Below are 23,893 nucleotides of genomic sequence, written 5' to 3'. Positions count from 1 at the left end.
ACATGAGTAAATATATGTGTCATGCTATCTGAGGGGAAAAAATCCAGATGAAAGGAATTAGGGCAGGCTTTATAGGAGAGGTGTCATTTGAGCTGAATCTTGAAAGATAACTAGATTATCCAGTTATATTATTATTATCAAGTTCCAGGCTTAGGGGTGAGAAGACCTGGGATCTGAATTGAGAATAAAGAGTGATATATTTTATTTGAAACTTTGCATATATGAGAAAGGAATAGAATAATTGTCCTTTTTAGAGCAATATTTAATGTAGCTTCAAATTTATTCCTCTGAAATATTTGTATTAAAGTTAATAAAGCTACTTTAATGAAATAATACCATTTCTGATTTTCATACTTGTGGAGTATAGTAGAGTGCTGGTCTTGGAGTAAGAAAGACCAGCATTTCAGATACCATCTCAGATACTTGCCAGCTTTGTGACCCTAGGCAAGTCACTTAACTTCTTTAAGCTTTTGTTTCCTCTTTTGTAAAATGGGTATCATAAATCACCCAAATTCTAGATTTGTTATGAAGATAAAATGAGATAATCATGAAAAATGTATTACAGATTTTAAAATATATATAAATGTTAGCTGCTGTTCTGTTATTTCATGGGTTTTTTCCTATGGACAAGTACATACATACATGTTAAGTTTATCCATATATAAATGTTATCTTTTCCCAAAGGTCACCCGTGTGGATGGATTTGGAAAGATAACAGGCAAAAATCAGGTTACAGCAACAAAATCTGATGGCAGCTCTCAGGTTATCAATACAAAGAACATTCTCATAGCCACAGGTTCAGAAGTTGCTCCCTTCCCTGGAATCACGGTATAATTTATAAATATTATTGACGGCTTTTATAAAAAATGTTTTACTAAATTGTTATGTCATTTTGATTTTGAACAATTTTAGTCCATTACTGAAGAATATTAAAATAATTTTAGTTTGCTTTGAGGTTAAACTTAGCATTTTGTTTTTAACCATGATAGCTGATAAAAATGAGCTTTTCAAATGAGCTTTTTCTAATACATTTCAATAAATATTTGGGAATATTCCCAAAAAATTGGGAATAGAGGTTTTAGAAAAGACATTTTAATAATGGCATTAAGTGAAATCTCTAATTTATAGAAACAACAAAAGATTGTGTAATGTCTCTTTTTCATTTGATTTTATAGATTGATGAAGATACAATTGTATCATCAACAGGTGCTTTATCCTTAAAAAAAGTTCCAGAAAAGATGATTGTCATTGGTGGGGGAGTAATAGGTGTGGAACTGGTAAGTGGAGTGTGTGTCTTACGTGTGTGCATGCATGCATGCATGTGCACATGGGTACACACAACGTTTCTGTATTCCATTGTAAAGAGGATTCCTGATCTGGCTTGGGAGTTGAAATAGATGACTTATTCAAACTTAATATACACACACAAACATGAATCTTATATACATGTCTATTTGTGATTATATAATTATATTTACATAGAGACACATAAGTTGGCAATATCCTATATCATACCCAGCCATCTCTTTGCATTTCCATTTGGGTCATTTATAATTTTATGCTTTCTTAGATTGTTGTATTTCTGATTGATAACTATATATTGACTCAGGAAGAATATTTGGTCACTTTTAAAGATTTGATCTTTTGTCACTATCTTAAGTTTGGGATCTTTTTACTGGGTAGTTTTTATCCTCTTGGGGACCTAAGAAATGGGAAATATACCTTTGCATATTTCCACCCACAACCATACCCTCCACCCTACCCTCATACCCCTCTGGGGCTACTCATCAAATTACATGTGGTAACTAGACATTAATTGTTTTTCATGCATTTTGTTTTTCAGTCATGTATGTATAGTTAGGATGTGGATAGAGTACTTCTAGATGTCAGTATAAATACCAGTGCTTCACGTGTAATTTAGTGCAATGTCATTTATGACTAGGAATATTCTCTCATACCCATAGTTCTACTATAAAGAAATATTATTTGATTAATGAAGATATATAAATCCCTTTAGCAGGTGTTAGAATATGTTTATGTAAAATATATGCTTTCTTAATAATTATACAATTAGCTGTGGGAACTGATTTTCAGAGGAAGTTGTATATTTTCTAGAAAAGTCTTGATTGAGGACATGAATATGCTATATTATGGGCCTGTTTGTCAGGTATAATTTTACTTATGTTGTACATTATCAACTGAAATGTTGCATGGGCTCAAAAAATAAGATGCTAAAATTAACATTGTTTAGGCTTCTTTATTTTAAACAACACAGTATGTGATCATCTAATTTATTTTACCAATGAAATATGTAGCTTTTAAAATTTGATATTTATATTCATGATTTGTTACTTGCAGGGTTCAGTTTGGCAACGACTTGGTTCTGATGTGACAGCAATTGAGTTCTTGGGTCATGTTGGTGGCATGGGAATTGATATGGAGATTTCTAAAAATTTTCAGCGAATCCTCCAAAAACAGGGATTTAAATTTAAACTAAATACTAAAGTTACTGGGGCTACCAAGAAACCAGATGGAAAAATTGATGTAGCGTAAGTCTGGTGCATTTATTTTTATGTGTGTTATGCTTTTATGAAGATTTTTTTGTATTGGTCAAACATTCAGATTTTAAAGGCATTTTGGTGTTGATTTGACTTCTACCTAAACATTTTATCTCCTAAAATATCTTTTTACCTTAGTGTATAATAGCAAAACAAAATTTCTATATATTTTTAAATTTTGATATGCAGTCCCTCGAGGCTTTATTTAGATTTTTAGTAAGAGGAAATTAAATGAAATTAGGAAATAGTGAAATGGTTGAAGTAGTTATAGAATTGCATTAGGAACTGATACATTTATAGCTTATGTTGAATTTATAGAAAGTAATTCATTTACTTTGAATGGTTAATTTTAAAAATGCTAAAAACTCAAAGTCCCTAACCTTATTTAGAAATGTGTGACTTAGTGGAAGGAAAATAAGTTTATTTTGTTTGCACAGGAGATTTTAATGATAGACCTGATAAACAGATAAACAGATTTTGAGCTAGAATTTATCTTGGATCATCTCACAATTATTAGAATATGTGGAGAAAAAAACAACAGTGTAGTATAATGGATAGAATGTGGAATTTCTATAGGAAGAAGATCTGGGTTTATATTCTGCCTATGACATTTTTTTTTGTCTGTGACTAAAGAGCAAGTCACTACAACCATTTTGAATCTCGGCTTTGTATGACTGAAGTTATAAGCAGATTCTGACTTGTACGCCACACTGGTGAAATCATCAAGTACTACTTACTTTGCTTACTCTTGGACAGGTCTTTGTGGTCATAGAATTAAAAAAACCAATCTTTGAGTATGGTAATTTTAGTTAATGGTGTTCATTTCAAGTATATTTGGATTCGTAATAACTAGGACTTTGTTATTGTCTTTTGCTTAGAATTGAAGCTGCTTCTGGTGGAAAAGCTGAAGTTATCACTTGTGATTTACTCTTGGTTTGTATTGGCCGACGACCCTTCACCAAAAATCTGGGACTAGAAGAACTTGGAATTGAGCTAGATCCCAAAGGTAGAATCCCAGTCAATAGCAGATTCCAAACCAAAATTCCAAAGTAAGTCAGTTAGTTGTAAACATTTTCAATAAACTTTAAAAATTTTATTTCAAATCTTCCTATTTTGAAAATGAGATTTATAATATATAAAAATTTAAAAATATCTCATGTGGGGGAAGAGTCAACCACAGTGAAAATGTGAAACTTCAGAATTCTGGGATGTGGATTCATAAAATAACTAAAATTATATTTTATGGAATTTGGGAATTAGAATCTTAACCTTTTGATTTAAAAAAAAATCAATGTGATTTTCTTTTTAGGTTTTTATTTAGACATTTTGCGCTTAGGGTTTCACTGGGTACTGTTTTTCTTGTCATTTTGTGATATAGTATCTATGCTATCGGAGATGTAATTGCTGGCCCCATGTTAGCTCACAAAGCAGAAGATGAAGGCATTATCTGTATTGAAGGGATGGCTGGTGGTGCTGTACACATTGACTACAATTGTGTGCCTTCAGTGATCTATACACATCCTGAAGTTGCATGGGTTGGTAAATCAGAGGAGCAATTGAAAGAAGAGGTAATAAAAATTTAACTTAGGTTTTCTGGGCCACATATGTAAACTAAACTAACATCACCCATAATGTTTGAATTTGATAGCTGTTTAAAAGCAATAGGTGTAGTTGTCAACATTATAGTACTTTGAGTCATTTTATTAAAATTGTTAAAGCTTGGCCTGTAATAATTTTCTTAGCATTTAAAAAGCTATATTATTAGTAGATTTATAATTAACTTGATGCACTTAGCATAAAACACAGTATTATCCAGATGTCATTTGTACAGTGAGCATCATATTGAAGAACATAATGAAGAGCTTTAGTGGCAAGAAAACTAGTGGGTGAGGGAGGGGCTGGGGGAGTGAGGGCTAGAGCCAGGAGGAAATAAGTTCTTGCTTTGACTTTACTATGTGATCATAACTTGGTCACTTATCTTTCTGAGTGGATTCTCATCTGCCAAATATCAGTTTAGACACATTCACTAAGATCCATTCCAGGTCTGATGTTCTGTGATTATATACATATTCACATTTACCCACTTTTTATGCTCATGTTTATCCATTTAAGAGTTCTTTCCTTTTAAGTCATCTGTGAATAAATGTTCTTTGTGTGCAGTATATTATTCCACCAAATGGGATGAAGTTTTATAATGCTTATATATGCTTTATTCAGTATCTGTTTTTCATAGGGTGTTGAGTACAAAATTGGAAAGTTTCCTTTTGCTGCTAATAGCAGAGCTAAGACTAATGCTGACACAGATGGCATGGTGAAGATCCTTGGTCAGAAATCAACAGACAGAATCTTGGGAGCACATATTCTAGGAGCAGTGAGTATTGTGAAACCAGATTAATTCCAACTGTTTGCAAAGCAGATCCCATTGCAGTTTAATTTTTCAGTCGATTTAGAAACATTTTTGTGTGTCTACTATATACCAGACGTTGTACTGGGCATTATAAACTGAAACAATCCCTACTTTCAAGTTTACATTCTATTGGGGAGATAGATGTTAGCAGATAAACAAGTGCAAGATATAGTATTCATCTGTATATGGGTTTGTAATTATGTGTATGTAGGTATAATTTTGGGAAGTTGAACTAATAGGGAAGATTGGAAGACCTCAAAGAAGGTAGCATTTGAATTGATTATTGAAGGGTAGGTGGAAGTTTTAGAGGCAGCAGTGAAGAAGGGAAAAATTTTAGGTACAGGGAACAACCTATGCAATGGCATAGAAGTAGGAGATGTAATGTTATATACAGGTACCAAGATGGCAGTTTGATTCAGCCATAGAGTACATGAAAGGGAATGATGTGAAACCATCCTAAAAAGATAGACTTGATCCAGATTTCCAAAAAGAGGAATTTGTATTTGTACAAAGGGACCACTGCAGTTTCCCGAGCAAGGTAACTTCAAAGTTTTGGAATATAAATTTGACAGCTGTTTATAGGATAGATTGGTGGGAAAACAGTTGGATGTAGGAAGAACAAATAGACCATTTCAGTGGTTGTGGTGTGAGCAGGAAGAGATTAATATGAGAGAAGCTGATATAGAGGACCTGATTTGGTAGATGATTGGATATGGGGCCTGAGCAAGAGTGAAGAGTAGAGACTTGCTCTTGGATTACAACTTTCGTAATGGAGCTTAATGTATGCATATGGTTGAGTTTAAGGCAACTGATTTCAGGATCTTTTTTTTTTTAACCCTTACCTTCTGCCTTAGAATTGATACTAAGAAGACTGCTGCAGCAATCTAGTTGGGCAATAAGGGTTGTGGCAATGTCAGGAGAGAAGATGTATATGAGTTATGAAGGTAGAAACAGTAAGACTTGGCAATAAATTAGTTTTCATGGGGTGAGCATGTGTAAGTTGTAAGCTTGATGATACCAAGTTATAAGCCTATGAGGCTAGAAGGGAATGGGATATCCCCAGTCATAGTAGGAAAATTCATCACATGGGAAGGTTTGGGGGAAAGATTATAGGAACCATAGAAACATTCCGTGACAATTTACTTTCTTTGGCATTTGCCGCTTGCTAAGCAAGGATCTAAGAGTTTGAAGTTATTCCTCTGTGCTAGTACAAGCCAGGGAAAGTATATAGGCTTTTAAACAGGAAAACTGTTCTCTGAAAAAATTAAGTAGAATTGTTGGGAACTATTAGTGAGAGTAGGGGGAGGAGTAAGCATGCAAAGCAAAACATGAGGTTGGCCTTAGTTTCCATTGCTTTTGCATTTTTTCATGTTCTCTACTTGCAAAAACTAAACATCAGATTATACCTCACAGGATCATAGCTGGAAGTGACCTGAGAGGTCATAAGTCATTTTACAGATATGGAACTTGAAACTCAGATGTGTCCAGGGTCCTGCAGGTAGAATTCAAATACAATACTTTTACTGAATATGTTTTCTTCCTCAGACACCTAGACACAGGCTTCTTTTGTATGAGCATTGGACTAGATGACTGCTGAGGTTGCAAAGGAAGTCACTTTTAAGAAAAGATGGTTCTGTTTAAATAATGTGACTCGCTATTTTGTTTAGTTAAAGAAAACAATACTGACACCTTTTTTTCAAGAGTTTGAACAGTTATAGTTTTTTTATAGTATGCATAAAGAAAGTTAGCATTCAGATGTGCAACTTAACATGATTGGGAAGATTATACTTTATGTGATCTACATCAGGTGTAAATTTTTTTTGAAAACAGTATAAAAATGCAGACTTTATAATCACTGATTAAGTAGAAGAGGGATGGACTTAATGATCTTCCAGCTCAAAATCTATAATTCTTTGAATATTAATTAGCTATTATGTTCTGTGATCATTTTTATGGCTGTAAACTTGTTTTAAATATGATTTCTGCCCTGCCATCAAGATGCTTAAAATTTAGTTAAGAGCATGGAAAGGTACCAAGGCTCAGAGAGAATATCATTAGAAAGACTAAATAAATAAATTGGTTACCCATTGATTAATAGAAAATCAAAAAAAGTAAAGTATGTTAATATATACATTTGTGTGTGGATTATTGTCATAATAATAGAATTAAGCATGGTTTATTACTTTAAAGGGTGCTGGGGAAATGATCAATGAAGCTGCACTTGCCTTGGAATATGGAGCATCCTGTGAAGATGTTGCAAGAGTTTGTCATGCCCATCCGGTAACTTATTTTCAACATAGAATTTATTTCTAGAACTTTTTCCTGCCCCCAAGTTGTTTTATATTGATTTTACTTATGATTTTTTTTCATTACAGACTGTATCAGAAGCTTTCAGGGAAGCAAACCTAGCTGCATCTTTTGGCAAAGCAATCAACTTTTAAAACAAAATGTCATTGGCATATACTTCTGAAATACCTGGCAGATATTTGTGGAGGGCTTCTCATGCAGAAGGCTCACAACTCTGAGACTCTTTAGGACTGAATTGAGTAATGTTTTTGTTCAGACAGAAAATATTTAATAAACAGGTTTGGATGAAGCAGAATGATCCAGCAGCTATATATTAAATAAATTTAATAATTATTCATTTACTGTGCATTGAATACTGCAGAAATAAAACTTAAAGGATAGCAGGTAACTACAAATTTGGTAAGGATTACATAACCTAGAAACACTTATTTCTTCCCCTCCAATTCAGTCAGGTTGAATGTACTTGCATTGATGTAGCTGGACTACAGTATGTGAAGTTAGTTGCATTTTAAAGATAGATGGATCTAGTGACTTATACTTGGTTTTCATATTGGAAACAAGTAATTAAAATAAATAAAAAATTCAAAATGTGTATAATAGAATAGTGTAAATATAGGAAATAAATGTTAATCACTTAATTTTTATTTAACTATTGAACTTTTACAATTCAGAGATAAGCAGAAATGTTTGAGGAAAAGTGGAATTTCCAAGTTCACATCAGTGTAAAAAAAGTGAGGTATTAAGTACACTCAAGTGACATTACTATAATCTAATATCATGTTTTTTGGGACTTAGGAGTAGTCCATTGAAGACACATTTATTAGGATAGAAGATGGAGGTGAAACTACAAAAATAAAATCAATTCATATGCTATTCACTAAAATGGATTATAACGCTATCTCTGGATTGTATTTTTTATAATGCCTTAGACTTTCCAGTTCAGTCTTAAAAAAGAACATTTTTCAAATCAAAATGTTTATGCTAGGGGTTGTATCTTCAGTATTTTCTGTGTTTTGGGAAAATGGTAACTCATTCAAATGGCCATTTTTAAAAATACATGGATATATGTTCTATGAACAAGTTTGAAAGTAGATAATATTTTGGAGAAAGCCACACAAAATTCTAAACTTGCCTGTTTGATTTTCTTATTTAGTTATTTCATTCATTCTCCAGCATATCCAGGATATAGGTAGATGAAGTGTTTTTCTAATACTTTGTGAATTATGATTGTTTCTTAAAAGCATATAAAATTATATTTTCTAATGAAAACAGAATGACCATTTTTCTCTTGTAATGGTTAGTCCTAAAATTATCCATTATTAAATCATACCACTTATAGAGCGAGTACTAAAGGAGAAATAGGTCTGTACCTTATGTAACAATATAAATTATTCCTGGCTGTAGGATGATTCAGTAGGAATTTATTCAGTCAAGAAAAATCTAGTAATTCCTAAAGGGAAAAATCATGTAGTGGTGGTTCAGAAATCCTTACTAAATGTAGTCACAATGAATATACATACATGTTATTTTTAAAGAATATAAAAATGTTTGTAAGATATTATTTGCATGTAGGCAGTGAAACAGATACGCAGGGTGGGTCTGTGGTTTAGCTTGTTTATACTTAAGGGGATTTGATGACCTATGGCATTCTTGATTTTATTTGGTCACAAAGGTAAGATGTCATAATTAAGGATTTACTTCTTTTCCACTTAGATATGTTCCAAGGTTACTCAGATTTAGCCCCTTGAGAGAATTGGAATCTTATTTCAGATTAAATTATTGTCTGTGACTCTTTAACTCCATCAAATCAAATCTGAATTCCAGATCTCCATTTTAAATTGAATATCCTTGTTGAATTGGTTACTTGAGACTTGGCATCTTTGATAAGAAGTAAATCAGAGATGTCAAACTTGGGTCCCAAATAAAATGAAATTGGGAAATTTGTAACAAAATAAATAAAAATACAACCTAGATAATGTTAGTTTGTGGTGTTCTAAGTCAATATGCATTAACATTTCTATTTGAGTTTGACATTACTGATCTAGACCAAGCCCTTTCATTTTATAGAGGATGAATTGGGAAGCACAGATAGTTCTGCCTAAGGCTATTCAGATAGAAACTGAGAAAAGTCTGTATTTGAACCCAGGACCTTCTACTACAAATTTAGCACATTTGTTTTTAGTGGTTCTACTCAGTTGCAATGGAGAGGAAGACGTCTCTTTTCTGACAGGACCTTTCATAACTCAATGCTACTGCCTTATTTAAGGTGTCTTGGCATGAGGAGGTAGTCTTGATCTGTGAGATCCATTGATGTAGCCCAAATGTTACCTTGTTTTAAAACATTTTTTTCAACCACTTTATCAGTTTTATCATTTGCACCCCTCCTCCCCCCCACACAACAGAAAGATCAAATATGACTTCTTTTTGTAGCATAGAAATTCATAGTTCAATTATTTTCCTTTGAAATTGGAGGTAAGAACAAAGAAATAAGGAACCGCATTCCTCATCATTAAAGTGTTCATGGTTATAGTAAATTTTATAAAACAGTTTAAATGGAAGGCTACTCCAGGTTGGTAAAAGTAATAATCTAACTAGATGCATCTCCATATAAAAAGCGCATTTGTACTTTATTTGTAACTTCATTAAAAAACATTTGGAAATTTAAAAAATTAAATAAGCAAAGGTGGACATTGTTTCTTTTTAACATCAATGTGTTAGCTACATTTTAAAAATACAGTTGATTTAATACTTTGGTCTCAGCCATTCTGTCCCTTCTGCATTTGTTACAAACAAGTGCTATATACAGCAACTTTTTGGCTTATATCCTGTAGAAGTAAACGAACTTCTTCTTCTAGTTTTACCAATTCTTGAGCTTTATCTTCTAGATATTTTTGATTGTCCTCATATTTTTGCTCCAAATCTGCAGAAATGAAAAAAATTAAGTTCTTAAATGGAGTATTTTTGAAAAAATAAATATTGTGCTTAGATATATTAATAAAAAAGGCTTCAAAAACTTAACTCCTTTTAAAATTTTGAAGCAGACTTTAGACCTTTTTGAAAAATAATTTATCCCTTCCAAAAGTCCTAAATAATAATTTTTCTAGAAATGAGACTTACCTTTCAATAGTTGCAGCTTACTATTTGCTTGAGCAAGCAGCATTTTAGCTTCATTTTGAAGCATTTCTGCTTTCTTTCTGGCATCAACTGATTCTTCAGTTTTCTTGGCAATTAGATTTTCTACTCTTTTATACTTTCCACTAAGTTCGCTGTCAAGTACCTGCAGTACCATATTTAGACACAAGATGGTAGTTAGTTGCAAAGTCATATAAGAAACACAAGCTCAAAGCCCCACTTCCTGTAAGAACCAGAGAAGACAATTTAGCCTACAATGAAATTAAGTTTGGGTAGGAAGGGATCAGGGTGGAACTAAGTCCTATATTCTTTTTGACCCAGGTATAAAATGGCCACAGTATAGTTGGCCGGCCACCCAGGTGTTACTGGATCAAATGGCTTAATGTATGTAAATGCTGTATATGGTGATATTACTATGAAATGAACAAAAATAATGGAGTGGTAATTAGACATTAGACAAGTCATTTGTTCTCTGAATTTTAAAGAGATCAGAAAGTTCCCAAGTTTAGAAATTCCTTACAGGTCAGAGTTATTTGGGGCTTTGACAAAGCCCTAGTTTGTTTATTACCGTTTTGTGCTTCTCAAATTCCATTTTGTGATTCCTTAATTCAAATTTTATGTAGTGTTATTTTTTTTCCAAAAGGTGTAAGAAAGCCCCCAAATCTAATTTAAAACTAAATTCCATATTAAAAAATGCTCATGCTGAATGCTAAATTTATATTTTGGGCTTCTCACTGATATGTAGGCCTTCAAATACCAGGGAGGGCTTGCTTGCATTATCCTCCCTAGAATAGAGCCCAAAATAATTTGATATTTAAAGTTGTCTTGAGGTCGTATCAGTGTTTGTAGAAAGGCAAAGAAAAGATTGATGCATAGATACATTCAAAGAGGCAGCACAACACATGATACATAGGCATTGATGGGAGAGCCTGAATTACAGATTATCCCTTTGAGAAAAAATTCAAACAATAGCTAACTGTATGGGAATTTAATTTTAAGGGGCTTTGTTTTTCACCACCTAATGTAAATACTGTCTGAGCAGACTGTTGAGATATTTAACATACTGGCACCTGGCAGGAAACAAAGTACAATGGAGAAGACATCTGTTTTACAATACAGCATTGTTTTTCAGTAGTGTTGTTTTTTCCAAAAGGTGTAAGAAACCCCAAAATGTGAAGTTTCTAAATCTGGGTCAGTGACACCATTAATAGAGCATATTTTTTCATTAAGACAAAACAAATCAACTTAGAAAAGACATTTGTTTTCTAGCCTATCTTGCTTTATAAATCTCTTAATTACCTACTTTTCCCCTTTAATTAAGTACTTGTTACTGATAACTATGCCCTCAAATATTTAAAAAAAAAAAAAGCTTATCTTTGTTGAATATGAGACTACAGCCTCTATTTTCCACTGTTAAATCTTTCATTGACCATTTTATTTCTTCTAAAAACATACCTAGAGTAGGAAAGGCACTTTATATAACGATGTATAGTTCAAGTATACTATTTTTACCCTTTTCCCTTCCCCAAGTAAATCCAGTAGTCACGTAGTCACTATTCTTCACAATAAATATTTTAGATGGCTTTCTAGTAACTTTTATAAGTTACCTCCTTTTCCATCCTTAAGAGAGTGATTCAGCTGAGTACTGCCAAGTAGACTTGAGTCCCAGATTTAGCCACATTCTATTAATTAGGGATTCTTGGGTGATGGCTACTCCCTTGTTTGTTTGCTTTTTAAAAAATCCTTGCTTTCTTGGAAACAATTTTAAGATAGAGGGGCACGGATAGACAAGCAGGTTTAAGGGATCCTCGGTCCTTCTGACTGTAGGCTCATACTTTATTCATTGTGTTACCCAGCTTATTTTGGCTATTCCTTTGTCATCAAAGCTACTAAGTTGTAAAGTTTCACTTACCTTCTTAACATCATCTGCACTTTGTTTTACAGTATCCACGACTTGCCCGATATATTCTGCTTCTCCAGCATTCTGGGCAGCCTTCCTCTTCAGTTCTTCCACATTCCTCTCTAGCTCACTTATTCGCTGAGAGGCATTATACAAGGTTTCTTCAGATGCTGCTGTTTCAGACTCAATCTAATAATAAAGTATTATAATTTAAATTTCATCAGCATAATCTTATATAATATTTAAGCTTATACCACTCAACACACAAAAAGTGCTAGATTTGGAATAAGAAGACCTAAGGCTCTGCCTCTTGCTTAACAGTATGATCTTGGGTAAGTCATTTCATTTCTCAGGGCTTGTTTTCCTTATCTGCAAAAATGAGGGAGTTTATGCTAGATGATTTCTGAGTTTATCCAACTCTTAAATCTAGGTGTCAGTGACACTAATAATCTGTGCTATGGATTTTAAATATTAGTATGTAGTCTTGGGCTAAAGGTTACTCACTAAAACTAAATCCATTTAAAAAAATGTTCGTTTTGGTGGGCCTTATCTTTAAAGGACTCCTTTATTAATTTGGGACTTCTTGATGGCTTCATCAGAAATTACAAATGAAATATTTCTTAGGATAGTACAAGAATCACAGCTTCTTACAGCCCAACAGGTGTAGAGTGCATCCTAAGGACACCTGCAAACTGGTTGAAACTTGCCAAGAGGCAGATGGCCATTGAAATGATGAAGCCTCTTGCATTGTTCGTTTTACTGAGGGGCAGAGAGTCATGTTTGAAATGGCACTACATAGACTACATGCGACTCCTTAAGAGGACCTCCAGTCATTTACTGAAATGAAAGTCAATGCTGTCAGTATTATGCATATGCATGAAGCCCTCAAATATAGGAGAATTTTGCCAACTATGGATATGATATAAAACCACGTTATCTGGCTAAATTTACTGCTAATATATTTAATTTTATAAATTAAATACTATGCACAGCATGTTGCCTCTTAATAATAACATTCTGTTTATCTCACAGCTGCACTTAACTATTATTAAGTTTGCTCTATAACACTTTTTTGATCCCATAGTAAGTCCTCCCCTTCTACCTTGACTGCAAATCGGCATCCATAACTTAGAGGTTTCTCAAGTTGACCAGGCACCAAGAGGTTTGGTGACTAACTCAAGTTAGAGAGAGGATTTGAACCCAGGAATTGCTACCTTCCGGTTAGCTCTATCCATTCATATACAAGTACTGAAATAATTAAACATAGTTAGCAGAATTTTAATAAAATACCCTTATCAGATTTTTTCTCTGGCCTTTTTCTTAACATATATAAGTTATATTTCTTCTAGACATAAATTCCACTATGTTTTCCTAAAGAACGCTTAAATTTTTATGATTTAAAAAAAATTTCTGCTGGGATCTCAGTATCATTACTTTCATTATAAATACAGATGATATTTTTTAGTGCTTTACCAGTTACAAATCATGTTGGGCCTGCTAACCATATGAGATCAAGAAAGCCAAGGCTTAGAGAAGTTCTAAGTTCCTGAACCTCATTCTTTGAATTCTTCTTGGCCTAGGACTTTATTACAAAACTACCTGGGCCTTTATAACGAATAGAACGATCCATGCCTCCTAACAAATTGTTTAAAAAGAGAAGATTACGTTCCTTCTCTAAGGAAAGTATATTACATCTGATTCAACTAACATGAGTGAGTTCGATTAATTGCTCCCTCTGACCAAAACAAGTAAAGCCAATTTTCTTCCTGTTGGCAGAAACTTGGGATAGAAATAAGCAAGGGAAGAAGAACATAATATAGCTGATAATGAGAGCGTTTCATTTCCATCAAAGGCAGAATTGGTAGTTATAGGAAGATTTTTATGATTGTTAAATCCTAAGTTATGAAAGTCCAATATAAAGTCTGGAGATTTTTAATGAAATCAGAAAGCTATTTGGCAGAGTTGAGAGCAGTGCCTTTCAGGTTGTGAGCTTCTTATTGACTTGAAGACATGTAGCTACGGTTTCCACGTTCTGCTCCAGTTCCTCTCCTAACTTAAAACACTATGGAAATGAGCCCATGTTCTCTAGTCTCAGAAGGCTTGAGTGTGGGCAGCTAAAAGCCTCCGTAGATGAGGACCATTAGGTGAGAGACTGTCTGCTCTAAGGCAAACCATATTTTGATAAACATCCTCTTCTAAAATTGAAGGGGGGAAAAGGTTCTCAACAGAACTGCTTCATAAAAAGCCCAATTAAGTGGATTCATGCTGGTATTCATCACTTCTGGAATGTACTTTGCAAAACTAAGGGGCTAATAAGCTTGTGTGAAAATTGTCACACTACGGGAATTTTAATACTAGCATAATTATCAAAGTACATTCTTAGTTTCTAAACATCATGCTTAGTTAAATATACAGACAGGTGTGGTTTCTTTTCTTTATAGAAGCACCTACTGGCCAGACATTTTGTCCATCAAGGATGGGAGCTGGGAAGTTTTGAGAGTTGTTTTGCTTTCCACTAATTTAAGTGACTTGAGGGATACTGTTTTTACCTGTGACAGGTTGTACTTTTAGTACTTTGGCCTATCACTGCCATTGCATATCACTTAAAAAAAATAGTTCTTAAGAAGGCATGAAATTTCCTATTCTTGAACTTGCTTCAAAAAAAATTTCCCAAGACAAAGGGGGCTAGGTCAACCTAAATATTACCCTTTTTGGTTTCTTTTGAAAAGTCAGATCAGGGGGCAGCTGGGTAGCTCAGTGGATTGAGAGCCAGGCTTAGAGATGGGAGGTCTTGGGTTCAAATCTGGCCTCAGACACTTCCCAGCTGTGTGACCCTGGGCAAGTCACTTCACCCCCATTGCCTACCCTTACCACTCTTCTGCCTTGGAGCCAATACACAGTATTGACTCTAAGTTGGAAGGTAAGGGTTTAAACAACAACAACAACAATGATGAGATCAGCCTTGCATTAGAGATGAAGCAAAATAGTAAGCATTTTTGCTAGGAATTTATGTGCCACTGTGAAGCATTTTAGCCAATGGACACGCCACTTTCCAATTTTGCAAGGAAGGTAAAGTTTGTATTGATGGCCTCCAAGTTAAATGGCTTGTTTGTGTTCTAGGCATTAAAAAATGACCTCCTGGAACTCAGGGCTTGCTACTCAAAACTCATGCTTTATGGGATAAGCAGTCCCTTCAATAGACACCCCAACAATCACAATCTCTTACTGAAGTCAGTAGATTTTGAGTGCCTTGGATGTCTTCGTCTGCTTGCTTAATGGCCTTTTCTGCTGCAATCTGAGCCTTTTCAGCTTCTTCCAGGGCTTCCTTTACCATGTCTGTGGTGACTTTAATGTCTGTTGCACTTTTGCTGATAGAACCACAAAAAATTGACATCAGTTTAAAGTATTTTTCTCAAAACAAATGAAAAATATTCAACCATAGTCTGAAAATTATTTTGTGGGTGAGGGGAGACCTGGAAATTATTAGGAATAGCCATTGGTACATGTATTGGCATGTTTGCCAGAGTCTGATCCCACTGAATGCCATAATAGCCTTGGATACCTGGCTCTTTTAGCTTCATCCAAGAGCATTTCCGCTCTGGCAATGTCACCAGCACTTTGCTGTAGAATAACTTCTACTTGGGAAAGGCTTTCTACTCGTTCTCGAATATCTTCAGTTAGGTTCTGCAGCTGCTGTGGAGTGCTTGGCATCTCCATTTTCAGGACTTCATTAGCCACAGCCTCAATGCTATCCAGATCAGCACTGTCTTCTATGAGAAGGAAAGATGGATCAGCAATGGATGTGACTGAGCTTCATTTTTTAAAAAGACTTATACTTTATTTAGAATCTATACCGAGTATCCTTTCCAAGGCAGTCATAAGGGCTAAGAAATTAGGATTAGGTGACTTATCCTGGGTCACACAGCTAGGAAGTGTCTGAGGCCATATTTGAACTAAGATTCCACCCACCCATCCACCCCCCTAGCTCCAGGCCTGGCTCTCAAAACACTGAGCCACCTAGCTTAGCTGTTCCACTCAGTCTCTGAAAGAGTATATATTTGTATCTGTGAGGCTACGTGTACTACTGTATGAGCCCAAATGTAATACGACCCTGAACACAGTGTGATCCCAAGTATTTTGAAGGGTATCTCGAAAAGAGGAACGCCCATTTTGTTTTCTCCCTTTAAATTACAACTTTCTCTTAACTCCTGAATAATACAGGCATCTTATTTTAGAAGTTTTTTCAGGGTCCTGAAAACAAGTTTTAATGCCAACACTTCTATTAAATATGTAATTACTTTTAGAGATTCTTGTGAGAAACTACCTCCCAATATCTAATCATGTTCTCCTTCCTCTTCTATTTCATCATCTCCTGAAGTGGAAACATCAAGTCATCTCACCCTCTTCTTTCCACAAAACACCATCTTCACTACCATCCATACTGTTTGATATACATTTTTTCCATCCAAGCCCAATAGCCCTGGTGGAGATTTTGTCCCAAGCAGTTTTGATCCAGTGACTGATGGTTTATTTTTCCCGATGGAGTAATTCATGGTTTCTGGCCAACATCCACTCGTCATATTCTTTCCTCAAATGATCTTTGGATGGCTAGTAAGCCATCACTACAGTGACTCCTCCCGGAATAACAGTTCGGTCCGTACACATTTCAGCAATTCTCTTCACATTTTCAGTCAGGTGACTCCTGAACATGTCCAGTACGAGCATTCCTCTCTGACACAGTAACGCACGGGGACGCCCACCCCAGACCACATCCAGCCCATCTAACGCAAGTTCTTCGTTCATCCACGCCTTTTCCTGCACACAGAAGGTCACTCCCGATGGTAGTGGTATTCTTAGGTAAAATTTTATAAGGAGTCAGTTTTCACCCATCAGCTTATGACTGCAAGCATCATGGTCATTCTAGTCTTCTCATTTCCAGTAGTTTTAATCAACACTGATTTGGTGCTTTTAATATTAATGGTGACATTTGATGGAATATCAAAACAGAGGTGTTTGGTGGGCGTTTTCCATCTGCCCCAGGAGGTAGCCACGCTTTTACATATACTGAAGTGCACAAAACACAACTCATGGTTTCAAGCTGGAAGTGCTCAAATTATCGTGCAAATTTTCAAAGGTATGTATTGGGGAAAAAATGTCGCACTATATTAGGGCTAATACTGTATTACATGGCACAGTATTGCAATCAGAGAGGCTATGTGGCCTAGTATTGTCTCAAAGTCAGGAAAATGGGTTCAAATCCAGCCTCTGACAAATGGGTTCTTGGGTAAATTAATTTCTCAGAGCCCAATGCCAACTCTAAATGTTGCATTTAACTTTTTTTTTTGATATAGTACCCCCTTCTCAGAATGTTTTTAAATAACTTAGGGAAATGTCAAATTTCAGTTAGAGATCTGTGAAAATTAATTTTTTCCATTTAAGTTCATGGACCCCTGAAATCTAACCTTGGAACTCTTAAGGGATCTGTAGACCCCAGATTAAGAAGCTCTACCTTACAAGAAGGCGACCAAGTGGCATACTGGGCAGAGCCCTGGGCAATCAAGCTTCAAGTCCTGCTTCGCATTGTCTAGGGACTCTAGGCAGTTACTTTATTGCTCTGGGCCTCAGTTTCTTCATCTTTAAAATGAAGAGACTGTTCTCAACCTTTGAGGTGCCCTTCCAACTCTGGAGCTATGATCTTGTTCAGTTTTACTACATGCAGGAAATACAGCATAGCACCTGTAGTGAACACCTCACACCTACCCCCCAATCTGATTTCATCAAACCCACTGTACCCTTATAGATTAACAAGCACTTTGTAGAATATAAAGAACTGCCTGGAGGAAATGTTAACTGGGCCCTAGACAGTCTTATCTTTTCCACTTCCCCACCCCAGAGGATAATGGAAAACCAAGGGAAGAACATAAACCTGAGAGTGGAGGTCTGGGTTCTAGTCCAAGCTCACTAGGGAATTGTAGATTTTTTTCTAGTTCTAATATTAGAGTTGGTATTTTATTATATAGCTAGAGATAAATATAAGGAATTCAGAGTGAATTTAGTGGAATATTCACAATACTACAATGTAAATAAATACATGATTAAAAGATAGTTGAATTCTGAATAACAGAAAAATCAATGAAGGTCCTAGAGAAGACTAGGAAACATGCCTCCCCCTTAATGGCAGAGTGGGAACTACTAGATCATAACATTGAATAAAGGGAAGTATGCTTTTGCTTAACTTTTTATAAGGTAAGGCTTAGATTGACTTGGAAGAGTACAAAGAGGGTCCCTGCCACCCCCCAATAAAATCCATGTGATATAAAGACAAAAATGTATGTATGTATAGTGAAGCCTTTCGTCTGCAGGTAGATTAAGATTAAGATCCTGTAGGGTGGCATGTTAAGGCTTTGAAGCAATTGATTATCAATTCTTTTAAGAACAAAGAATCTAAAAAACAGACCCTGAATAATTGAATTAGTAAGAAAGGAGGAGAACCTGGAAAATACCGTATCCTTAAGTAAATTGGCAAAATACAAATTCCTTAAAGGCAGGGATAGTTTTCAATTTTTCTTGCAGTGTCTTACAAATAGCCTTGTATGTGATTTTGGATTGAATCAATAGCCAAGAGTGATCTACTAATATATTAGATATTCCACCTGGCACTTTTTGACCCAGAGAAGACTGTGGCATAGAAGACATAATCTAAAGACATTTTTCCTCAGTGACAGAATTTGGAGCTCGGAAAAGACCTTGAAAATAATTTAGTCCACAGAGATGGAGATCACAAAGGCAGTAAAACCTAGATTCAAATCTAGATCTTGTGACTCCGTTGCTGAGGCTCCTTTGAGGACAAATGCTGTTTACTCAGAGCCCATCTGATAATGAAACATGAAAAGGAGTCAGAGTGCTGCAATAAATATTATGAACCTACTAGGTGACAAGGCACTATGCAGAGATCTGGAGCCATACTTAAATATCAGACCTCTTTCTGTCTGCTACACTCTAATGACCCTGATAAAGTAAAAACCCTGAGAGAAGAGTTTTAATAGTGAATCTGCAGACATTATTTTGACTTTTAGTTTTTTATCTGTTATAACTTTTCTGAGATAATATAAACATAGTTCAAGTAAGTTCAAGTAAGACATAGTGCTTGTTGTCTCTACTAGAGGGTTTGCCTTTGGACATCTGTATATTTTTTTTTTTGGTCTGGACCGGATTTCATTGGCACGATAAACTCCCCAATGAAGATATTTCCTCTCTTAATGCACATCTGCCAGCATTTCTTCAGTTTGTGGAGACATAGAGAATTAGTTGGGATAATAAGTGGCTTAACCTCAGCAGCCAGTCAGAGGCAAGACTTGCAGTCTTGAGGTTGGTTCCCTATCATCATGAGAGCTCACATCTATATGTTACTGCTAAATAACTTTCCAAAGCTTATACATTTTAAAGGAATGAGAAAAAACTAAGAGAAAACTTATTCTCCAATTAGAAATGTTATTTTCATGTCAGAAACTGATTTTTTCTAAAATGAATTCAGTTTTAGGCTTGTCTTACATACCAGGCATGAGGTTCTATTCTTTGTGATTTATCATCCTGGGATTGGGAAGACCATTTCCTATTCAACATCAAAATGCAAATAAGGGGATAATAAAACATTTTCCTTACGAGTCAGAAAGTTTCGAATTTGTTTGATCAGATTCCTCAGATCCTCATTGCTCTTGTCCACTTTTTCTTTGGTGGCGTTGGTTTTCAGCAGAACTGCCTGGGCACTTTGTTTTGCTTCATCTGCCCTCAGTTTTGCTTCAGAGACCTAAATAAGGTATGTGAAATTAAACAAAATTCACTCCATTGCTTTTGGTCATTCAATAAATATTTACTAACAATACTGCTCCTTGTGATTCAGTGAGGTCTGGAAACTAAAACCAAAATATAATGCTTACGACATCTGCATCTAGAATCCTGGGCCACTTGAAATAGATATTCCCGAACTTTCCAAAGGGCTTTTGTAGAAACTACTCTGAGCCCCTCTTCAAGGTCTGCTTTCTTTTTTTTTTTATTTGATTTAAATTTTTTTTTTAATTTTAAACCCTTAACTTCTGTGTATTAGCTTCTAGTTAGAAGAGTGGTAAGAGGCAATAGGGGTCAAGTGACTTGCCCAGGATCACACAGCTAGGATTTGAACCCAGGACCTCCCATCTCTAGGCCTGACTCTCAATCCACTGAGCTACCCAGCTGCCCCCAAGGTCTTCTTTCTTAAGCCATTTAAAAACAACTTTTAACTCACCAACAGAAGATACTAGTGCCCAACATACAGATAAATACTAGTATTAGGGAGATGGTACTTTGAGTGACGAGAATGATTAGGAATAATTATTAGAACATTAAAATGATCTAGTCACAGATTGGTTCAGAGCTAGAAGGCACCTCAGAGGTCTTTAGTCATAGGATCACAGCAGACATGGTGGAGGGCATCTAGTCCAACTCCTGTATTTTTCACATATGGCAAAAAGACTCAGATTTGCTCTTGTGTGCTTGAATCCTACTACGTATTCCTTGCACTGTGTGTTTCCACTGCACCAGCTGTCTGGATTAAAGAATAGTTATGATCTTCCCTTTTATAAAAACGATGAACTGGCCAAAACAGAATTTCTTTTTGGTTTAGCTAAAACATCTTAGTGGATGCTGGGCCCAGGCTAAGTTACATGGATTGCCTCAAATTATTATCCTTGAGGTTTGACCTAGTCTGAAATCAACACCGTTCCCTTGGGAATGACATTTGAGCCCAGAAACACGACTTCTTCTGCTGTCTCAGTAAAGGTCCCACACTCACCCACTCCTTTGGAGCCTGGTTGGAGAATACCTCTATTAAATCATCCTTTGGACAGAGGTTCTCCCTCTCCATCCTCTCCCACCCCACAACAGCGCCAGACGAGAGGCTGCTTCTAAACTGCCTACCGTCTTTGAGAGTTGTTCCACCTCAGCCAGGGCACTGAGGACATCTCTGTCAAAGTCCATGGCTTTCTGCCAGGCGTTTTGTGCCACAGTGACCAAGCCATCACAGCCAGGTCCACCGCACTTCTTTTCTCCATCATCTGTTCGGCAGTTTGGCCCCCCACATGGTGTCTCGGCACAGGAGGCCCCTGGAGGAGTTCCACAAGTCTGTAACGAGTCAAGGTCAAGTAGAATGCTTCAGATACCAATTTGGCTGCAGAGTAGATGTGTAGGTCTTGGGTGGCTCCCTTAGAACACACTGGGAATATCCAGTAAGTATAGAGAAAAACTGGAAGCATAGAGCTAACAGGATGGAGAAAGAAGGGATATAGTCAAAGATTCTAAGAAGTAAATAAACCTACAATTCACCAGGGAAGAGCAATGTAATTCCGGTGGCCTATGTCCTCCTAGCCCTGTTGTTAATTCATATTCCTTCTTCCACCACCCTCAGTACATTTGATTAAATTCAGTACATAGCCTCTCCCTTCAAGGAACTTACAACCTAGTAGGCGTATATAGCTCATACACAAGTATACTGTTATGTGAAAAAGGCGAAGTACTTTCAGAAAATCTGAAAGGAAAGAAATTACTTTGGAACCCAATCAGGGGTTTATCTCAGATGCAAACAATCTATAGTGTGGCTGAGAGGTGCCTGCTATGATGGCTAAGTGAAAAAAAGAACTGCACCCCTCTAAGTCAGTCAACCATGAAGCAATCACTGAGCACTTTTTCTTTGTGCACAACACCGCATGAAGCAAAAAGAAATGCAGATGTTTTCTATGCTCAGAGCATACAATCTACCTGAGAAAGAAGAGTAACACAACTAGAGAATACCATTGAATAGGCAATGCCATTGTTTGGCATACACTTTTAGGAGCCCTGGAAATTGGAGAAATGAAAGGTCACTTGGGCTGTTGTTGTTGGGGGACACAAGGGACAAGATTTACTCCGAGCTACAAAAGATGGGTAGGACTTTATTAGGTGAAGGGGAGTGGAAGAAGTCATTCTAGGAGGTGTGTATCGAGTCAGGGCGAGAAGACACCAGAGGCCATCTAGCCAAAGGGTCATAGACTATGAGCTGGAAGGGAGGACAGAGAGATCACCTAGTCCAGCCCTCTCATATTGTAGAAAAGGAAACCAAGACCCAGACAAATTTGTCCATTCTTACAGAAATAATGAGACAGATTTGGGATTCTAAGCCAGACCTCTTTCTACTGCACTGTACATAGTCAAATATATTATTTTCATAAGGCTACTTTCATTCCTCCCACTAACCACTGTCTACATCTACCACCATCAAGAGCAGTGAGCATGAGACTCACCTTGACGGCCATTCCTATTCATCAATGAGAAGGGTGCTCTAGAAGGAATGTGTTGAGAAAGCACCATTCTAGTGCTAACGCTTTTCTTAAGCCACTTTATGAACATGTGTGATTCTGAAAGATAACACAAGTTCATTCTTTGGGGGACTGGGAGTATTGTGGATAATTCATTGGAAAAGAGAAAGCAGTGACTGATGGGAAATATTCAAAAGAAGATAAGGGAGATCAGATAAAAGAAGATTCTATCCACCTCAAAAAGAAGTTTGCAGAACTCCTTTCTTCATTCCAATCATTTGAATTTGAGAATTTTCTAAGCATATTTCATTTTTTGCATTCAAGCTGAACCAGTAGCCTTAAAATGCATTTAGTTTATTTCACATGAAAAGCCTGAGAAATACAATCCTGAACACTACAGAAAACATTAGCCATATTCAGGAGAAGCAGAGGGGCACCAGGGATACTTTACTGGAAAAGAGCCTGACAGCTCAAGAGCTCACCCAGAAGGTCTGTTTTGTTTCAAAAGACCCTGTGAGACAAGAGTAGGGGAGAAAAAATAACACAGAACAGCTCAGCTCTAGCCAACTATAGTCGAGATAAAGGACAGGGTGTACCTGGAAAACCAGGACGGACACATGCTCCCACACTCCATGAGAGGCATTAGGAATCCAGATTTCCAAGTGGGGAATGTCATACCCCATAAGAGGAGTTTTAAAGAAGAGGCAACTCACTGGTGCTTCCATTGTCGCTCTCTTGATTGGAAAGGCAGCAGGAAATAACACAGTCTAGAGCCAGAGGCCCCCATATGACACATTTCAAAATAAAAATTCCCCAAAGGTTTTGTAACCTTTCATTACTCTAGTCAACAGAATGTTGTTTTTATTTTTATTTTTAATATATATTTTATATTAAATATATATTTTATTTTTATTTTTAATATATGTTTTATATTAAAAATATATTTTATTTTTATTTTTAATATATATTACGGCATAGTGAGTAAGAAAGCTAGCCTCAACGCCAGGAAGACCTGGTTTCAAGTGCTGCCTCTGATGCATACTGACTATGTGCCAAGTTGTTTCATCTTTCAATGCTCTAAACAACTTTCCAAGACTAGGTTGCAGAGAAGGTACCAATCTACATTGATAGAAGGAGTTCCACCTGGGAATTCCCTGTACAGAAGAAATTACAGGTCCGATCCCTACCCATAGTGGGGTAGGGAGCAAATACTGGAATGTCAACAAAGATGCTGGATACAGGGAGTTGATATTCAAATGCAACA

At 36.0% G+C, this 23,893-nt stretch overlaps 2 protein-coding genes across 4 annotated transcripts in view; one reads left to right on the top strand and one right to left on the bottom strand.

Annotated features, from left to right (window-relative positions):
* Nucleotides 1-7,607, top strand: part of DLD (dihydrolipoamide dehydrogenase) — a 31,187-nt gene extending 23,580 nt beyond the window's left edge. For 2 of the 3 annotated variants that reach the window (XM_044678524.1, XM_044678523.1), the window contains 8 exons: nt 685-828; nt 1,176-1,277; nt 2,359-2,549; nt 3,437-3,607; nt 3,937-4,126; nt 4,792-4,929; nt 7,156-7,245; nt 7,341-7,607. In XM_044678524.1, coding sequence (XP_044534459.1) covers nt 685-828; nt 1,176-1,277; nt 2,359-2,549; nt 3,437-3,607; nt 3,937-4,126; nt 4,792-4,929; nt 7,156-7,245; nt 7,341-7,406 — 1,092 coding nt within the window. In that variant the 3' untranslated portion in view covers nt 7,407-7,607. The remainder of the gene's footprint in view (nt 1-684; nt 829-1,175; nt 1,278-2,358; nt 2,550-3,436; nt 3,608-3,936; nt 4,127-4,791; nt 4,930-7,155; nt 7,246-7,340) is intronic. The other variant, XM_044678525.1, reaches the window with a different exon arrangement.
* Nucleotides 7,608-9,874: 2,267 nt separating this feature from the next.
* The window catches only part of LAMB1 (laminin subunit beta 1), a 91,988-nt gene continuing 77,969 nt past the window's right edge, over nt 9,875-23,893 (bottom strand). The window contains exons 27-33 of the mRNA XM_044678522.1: nt 21,257-21,460; nt 19,967-20,111; nt 15,867-16,074; nt 15,531-15,672; nt 12,317-12,493; nt 10,390-10,549; nt 9,875-10,192 (exon numbers count right to left, since the gene is read on the bottom strand). Coding sequence (XP_044534457.1) covers nt 10,056-10,192; nt 10,390-10,549; nt 12,317-12,493; nt 15,531-15,672; nt 15,867-16,074; nt 19,967-20,111; nt 21,257-21,460 — 1,173 coding nt within the window. The 3' untranslated portion in view covers nt 9,875-10,055. The remainder of the gene's footprint in view (nt 10,193-10,389; nt 10,550-12,316; nt 12,494-15,530; nt 15,673-15,866; nt 16,075-19,966; nt 20,112-21,256; nt 21,461-23,893) is intronic.

The sequence above is a fragment of the Gracilinanus agilis genome, chromosome 5 (assembly GCF_016433145.1).
Source record: "Gracilinanus agilis isolate LMUSP501 chromosome 5, AgileGrace, whole genome shotgun sequence".
Classification (NCBI taxonomy): Eukaryota; Metazoa; Chordata; class Mammalia; order Didelphimorphia; family Didelphidae; genus Gracilinanus; species Gracilinanus agilis.
This window is presented reverse-complemented; position numbering and strand designations above follow the sequence as displayed.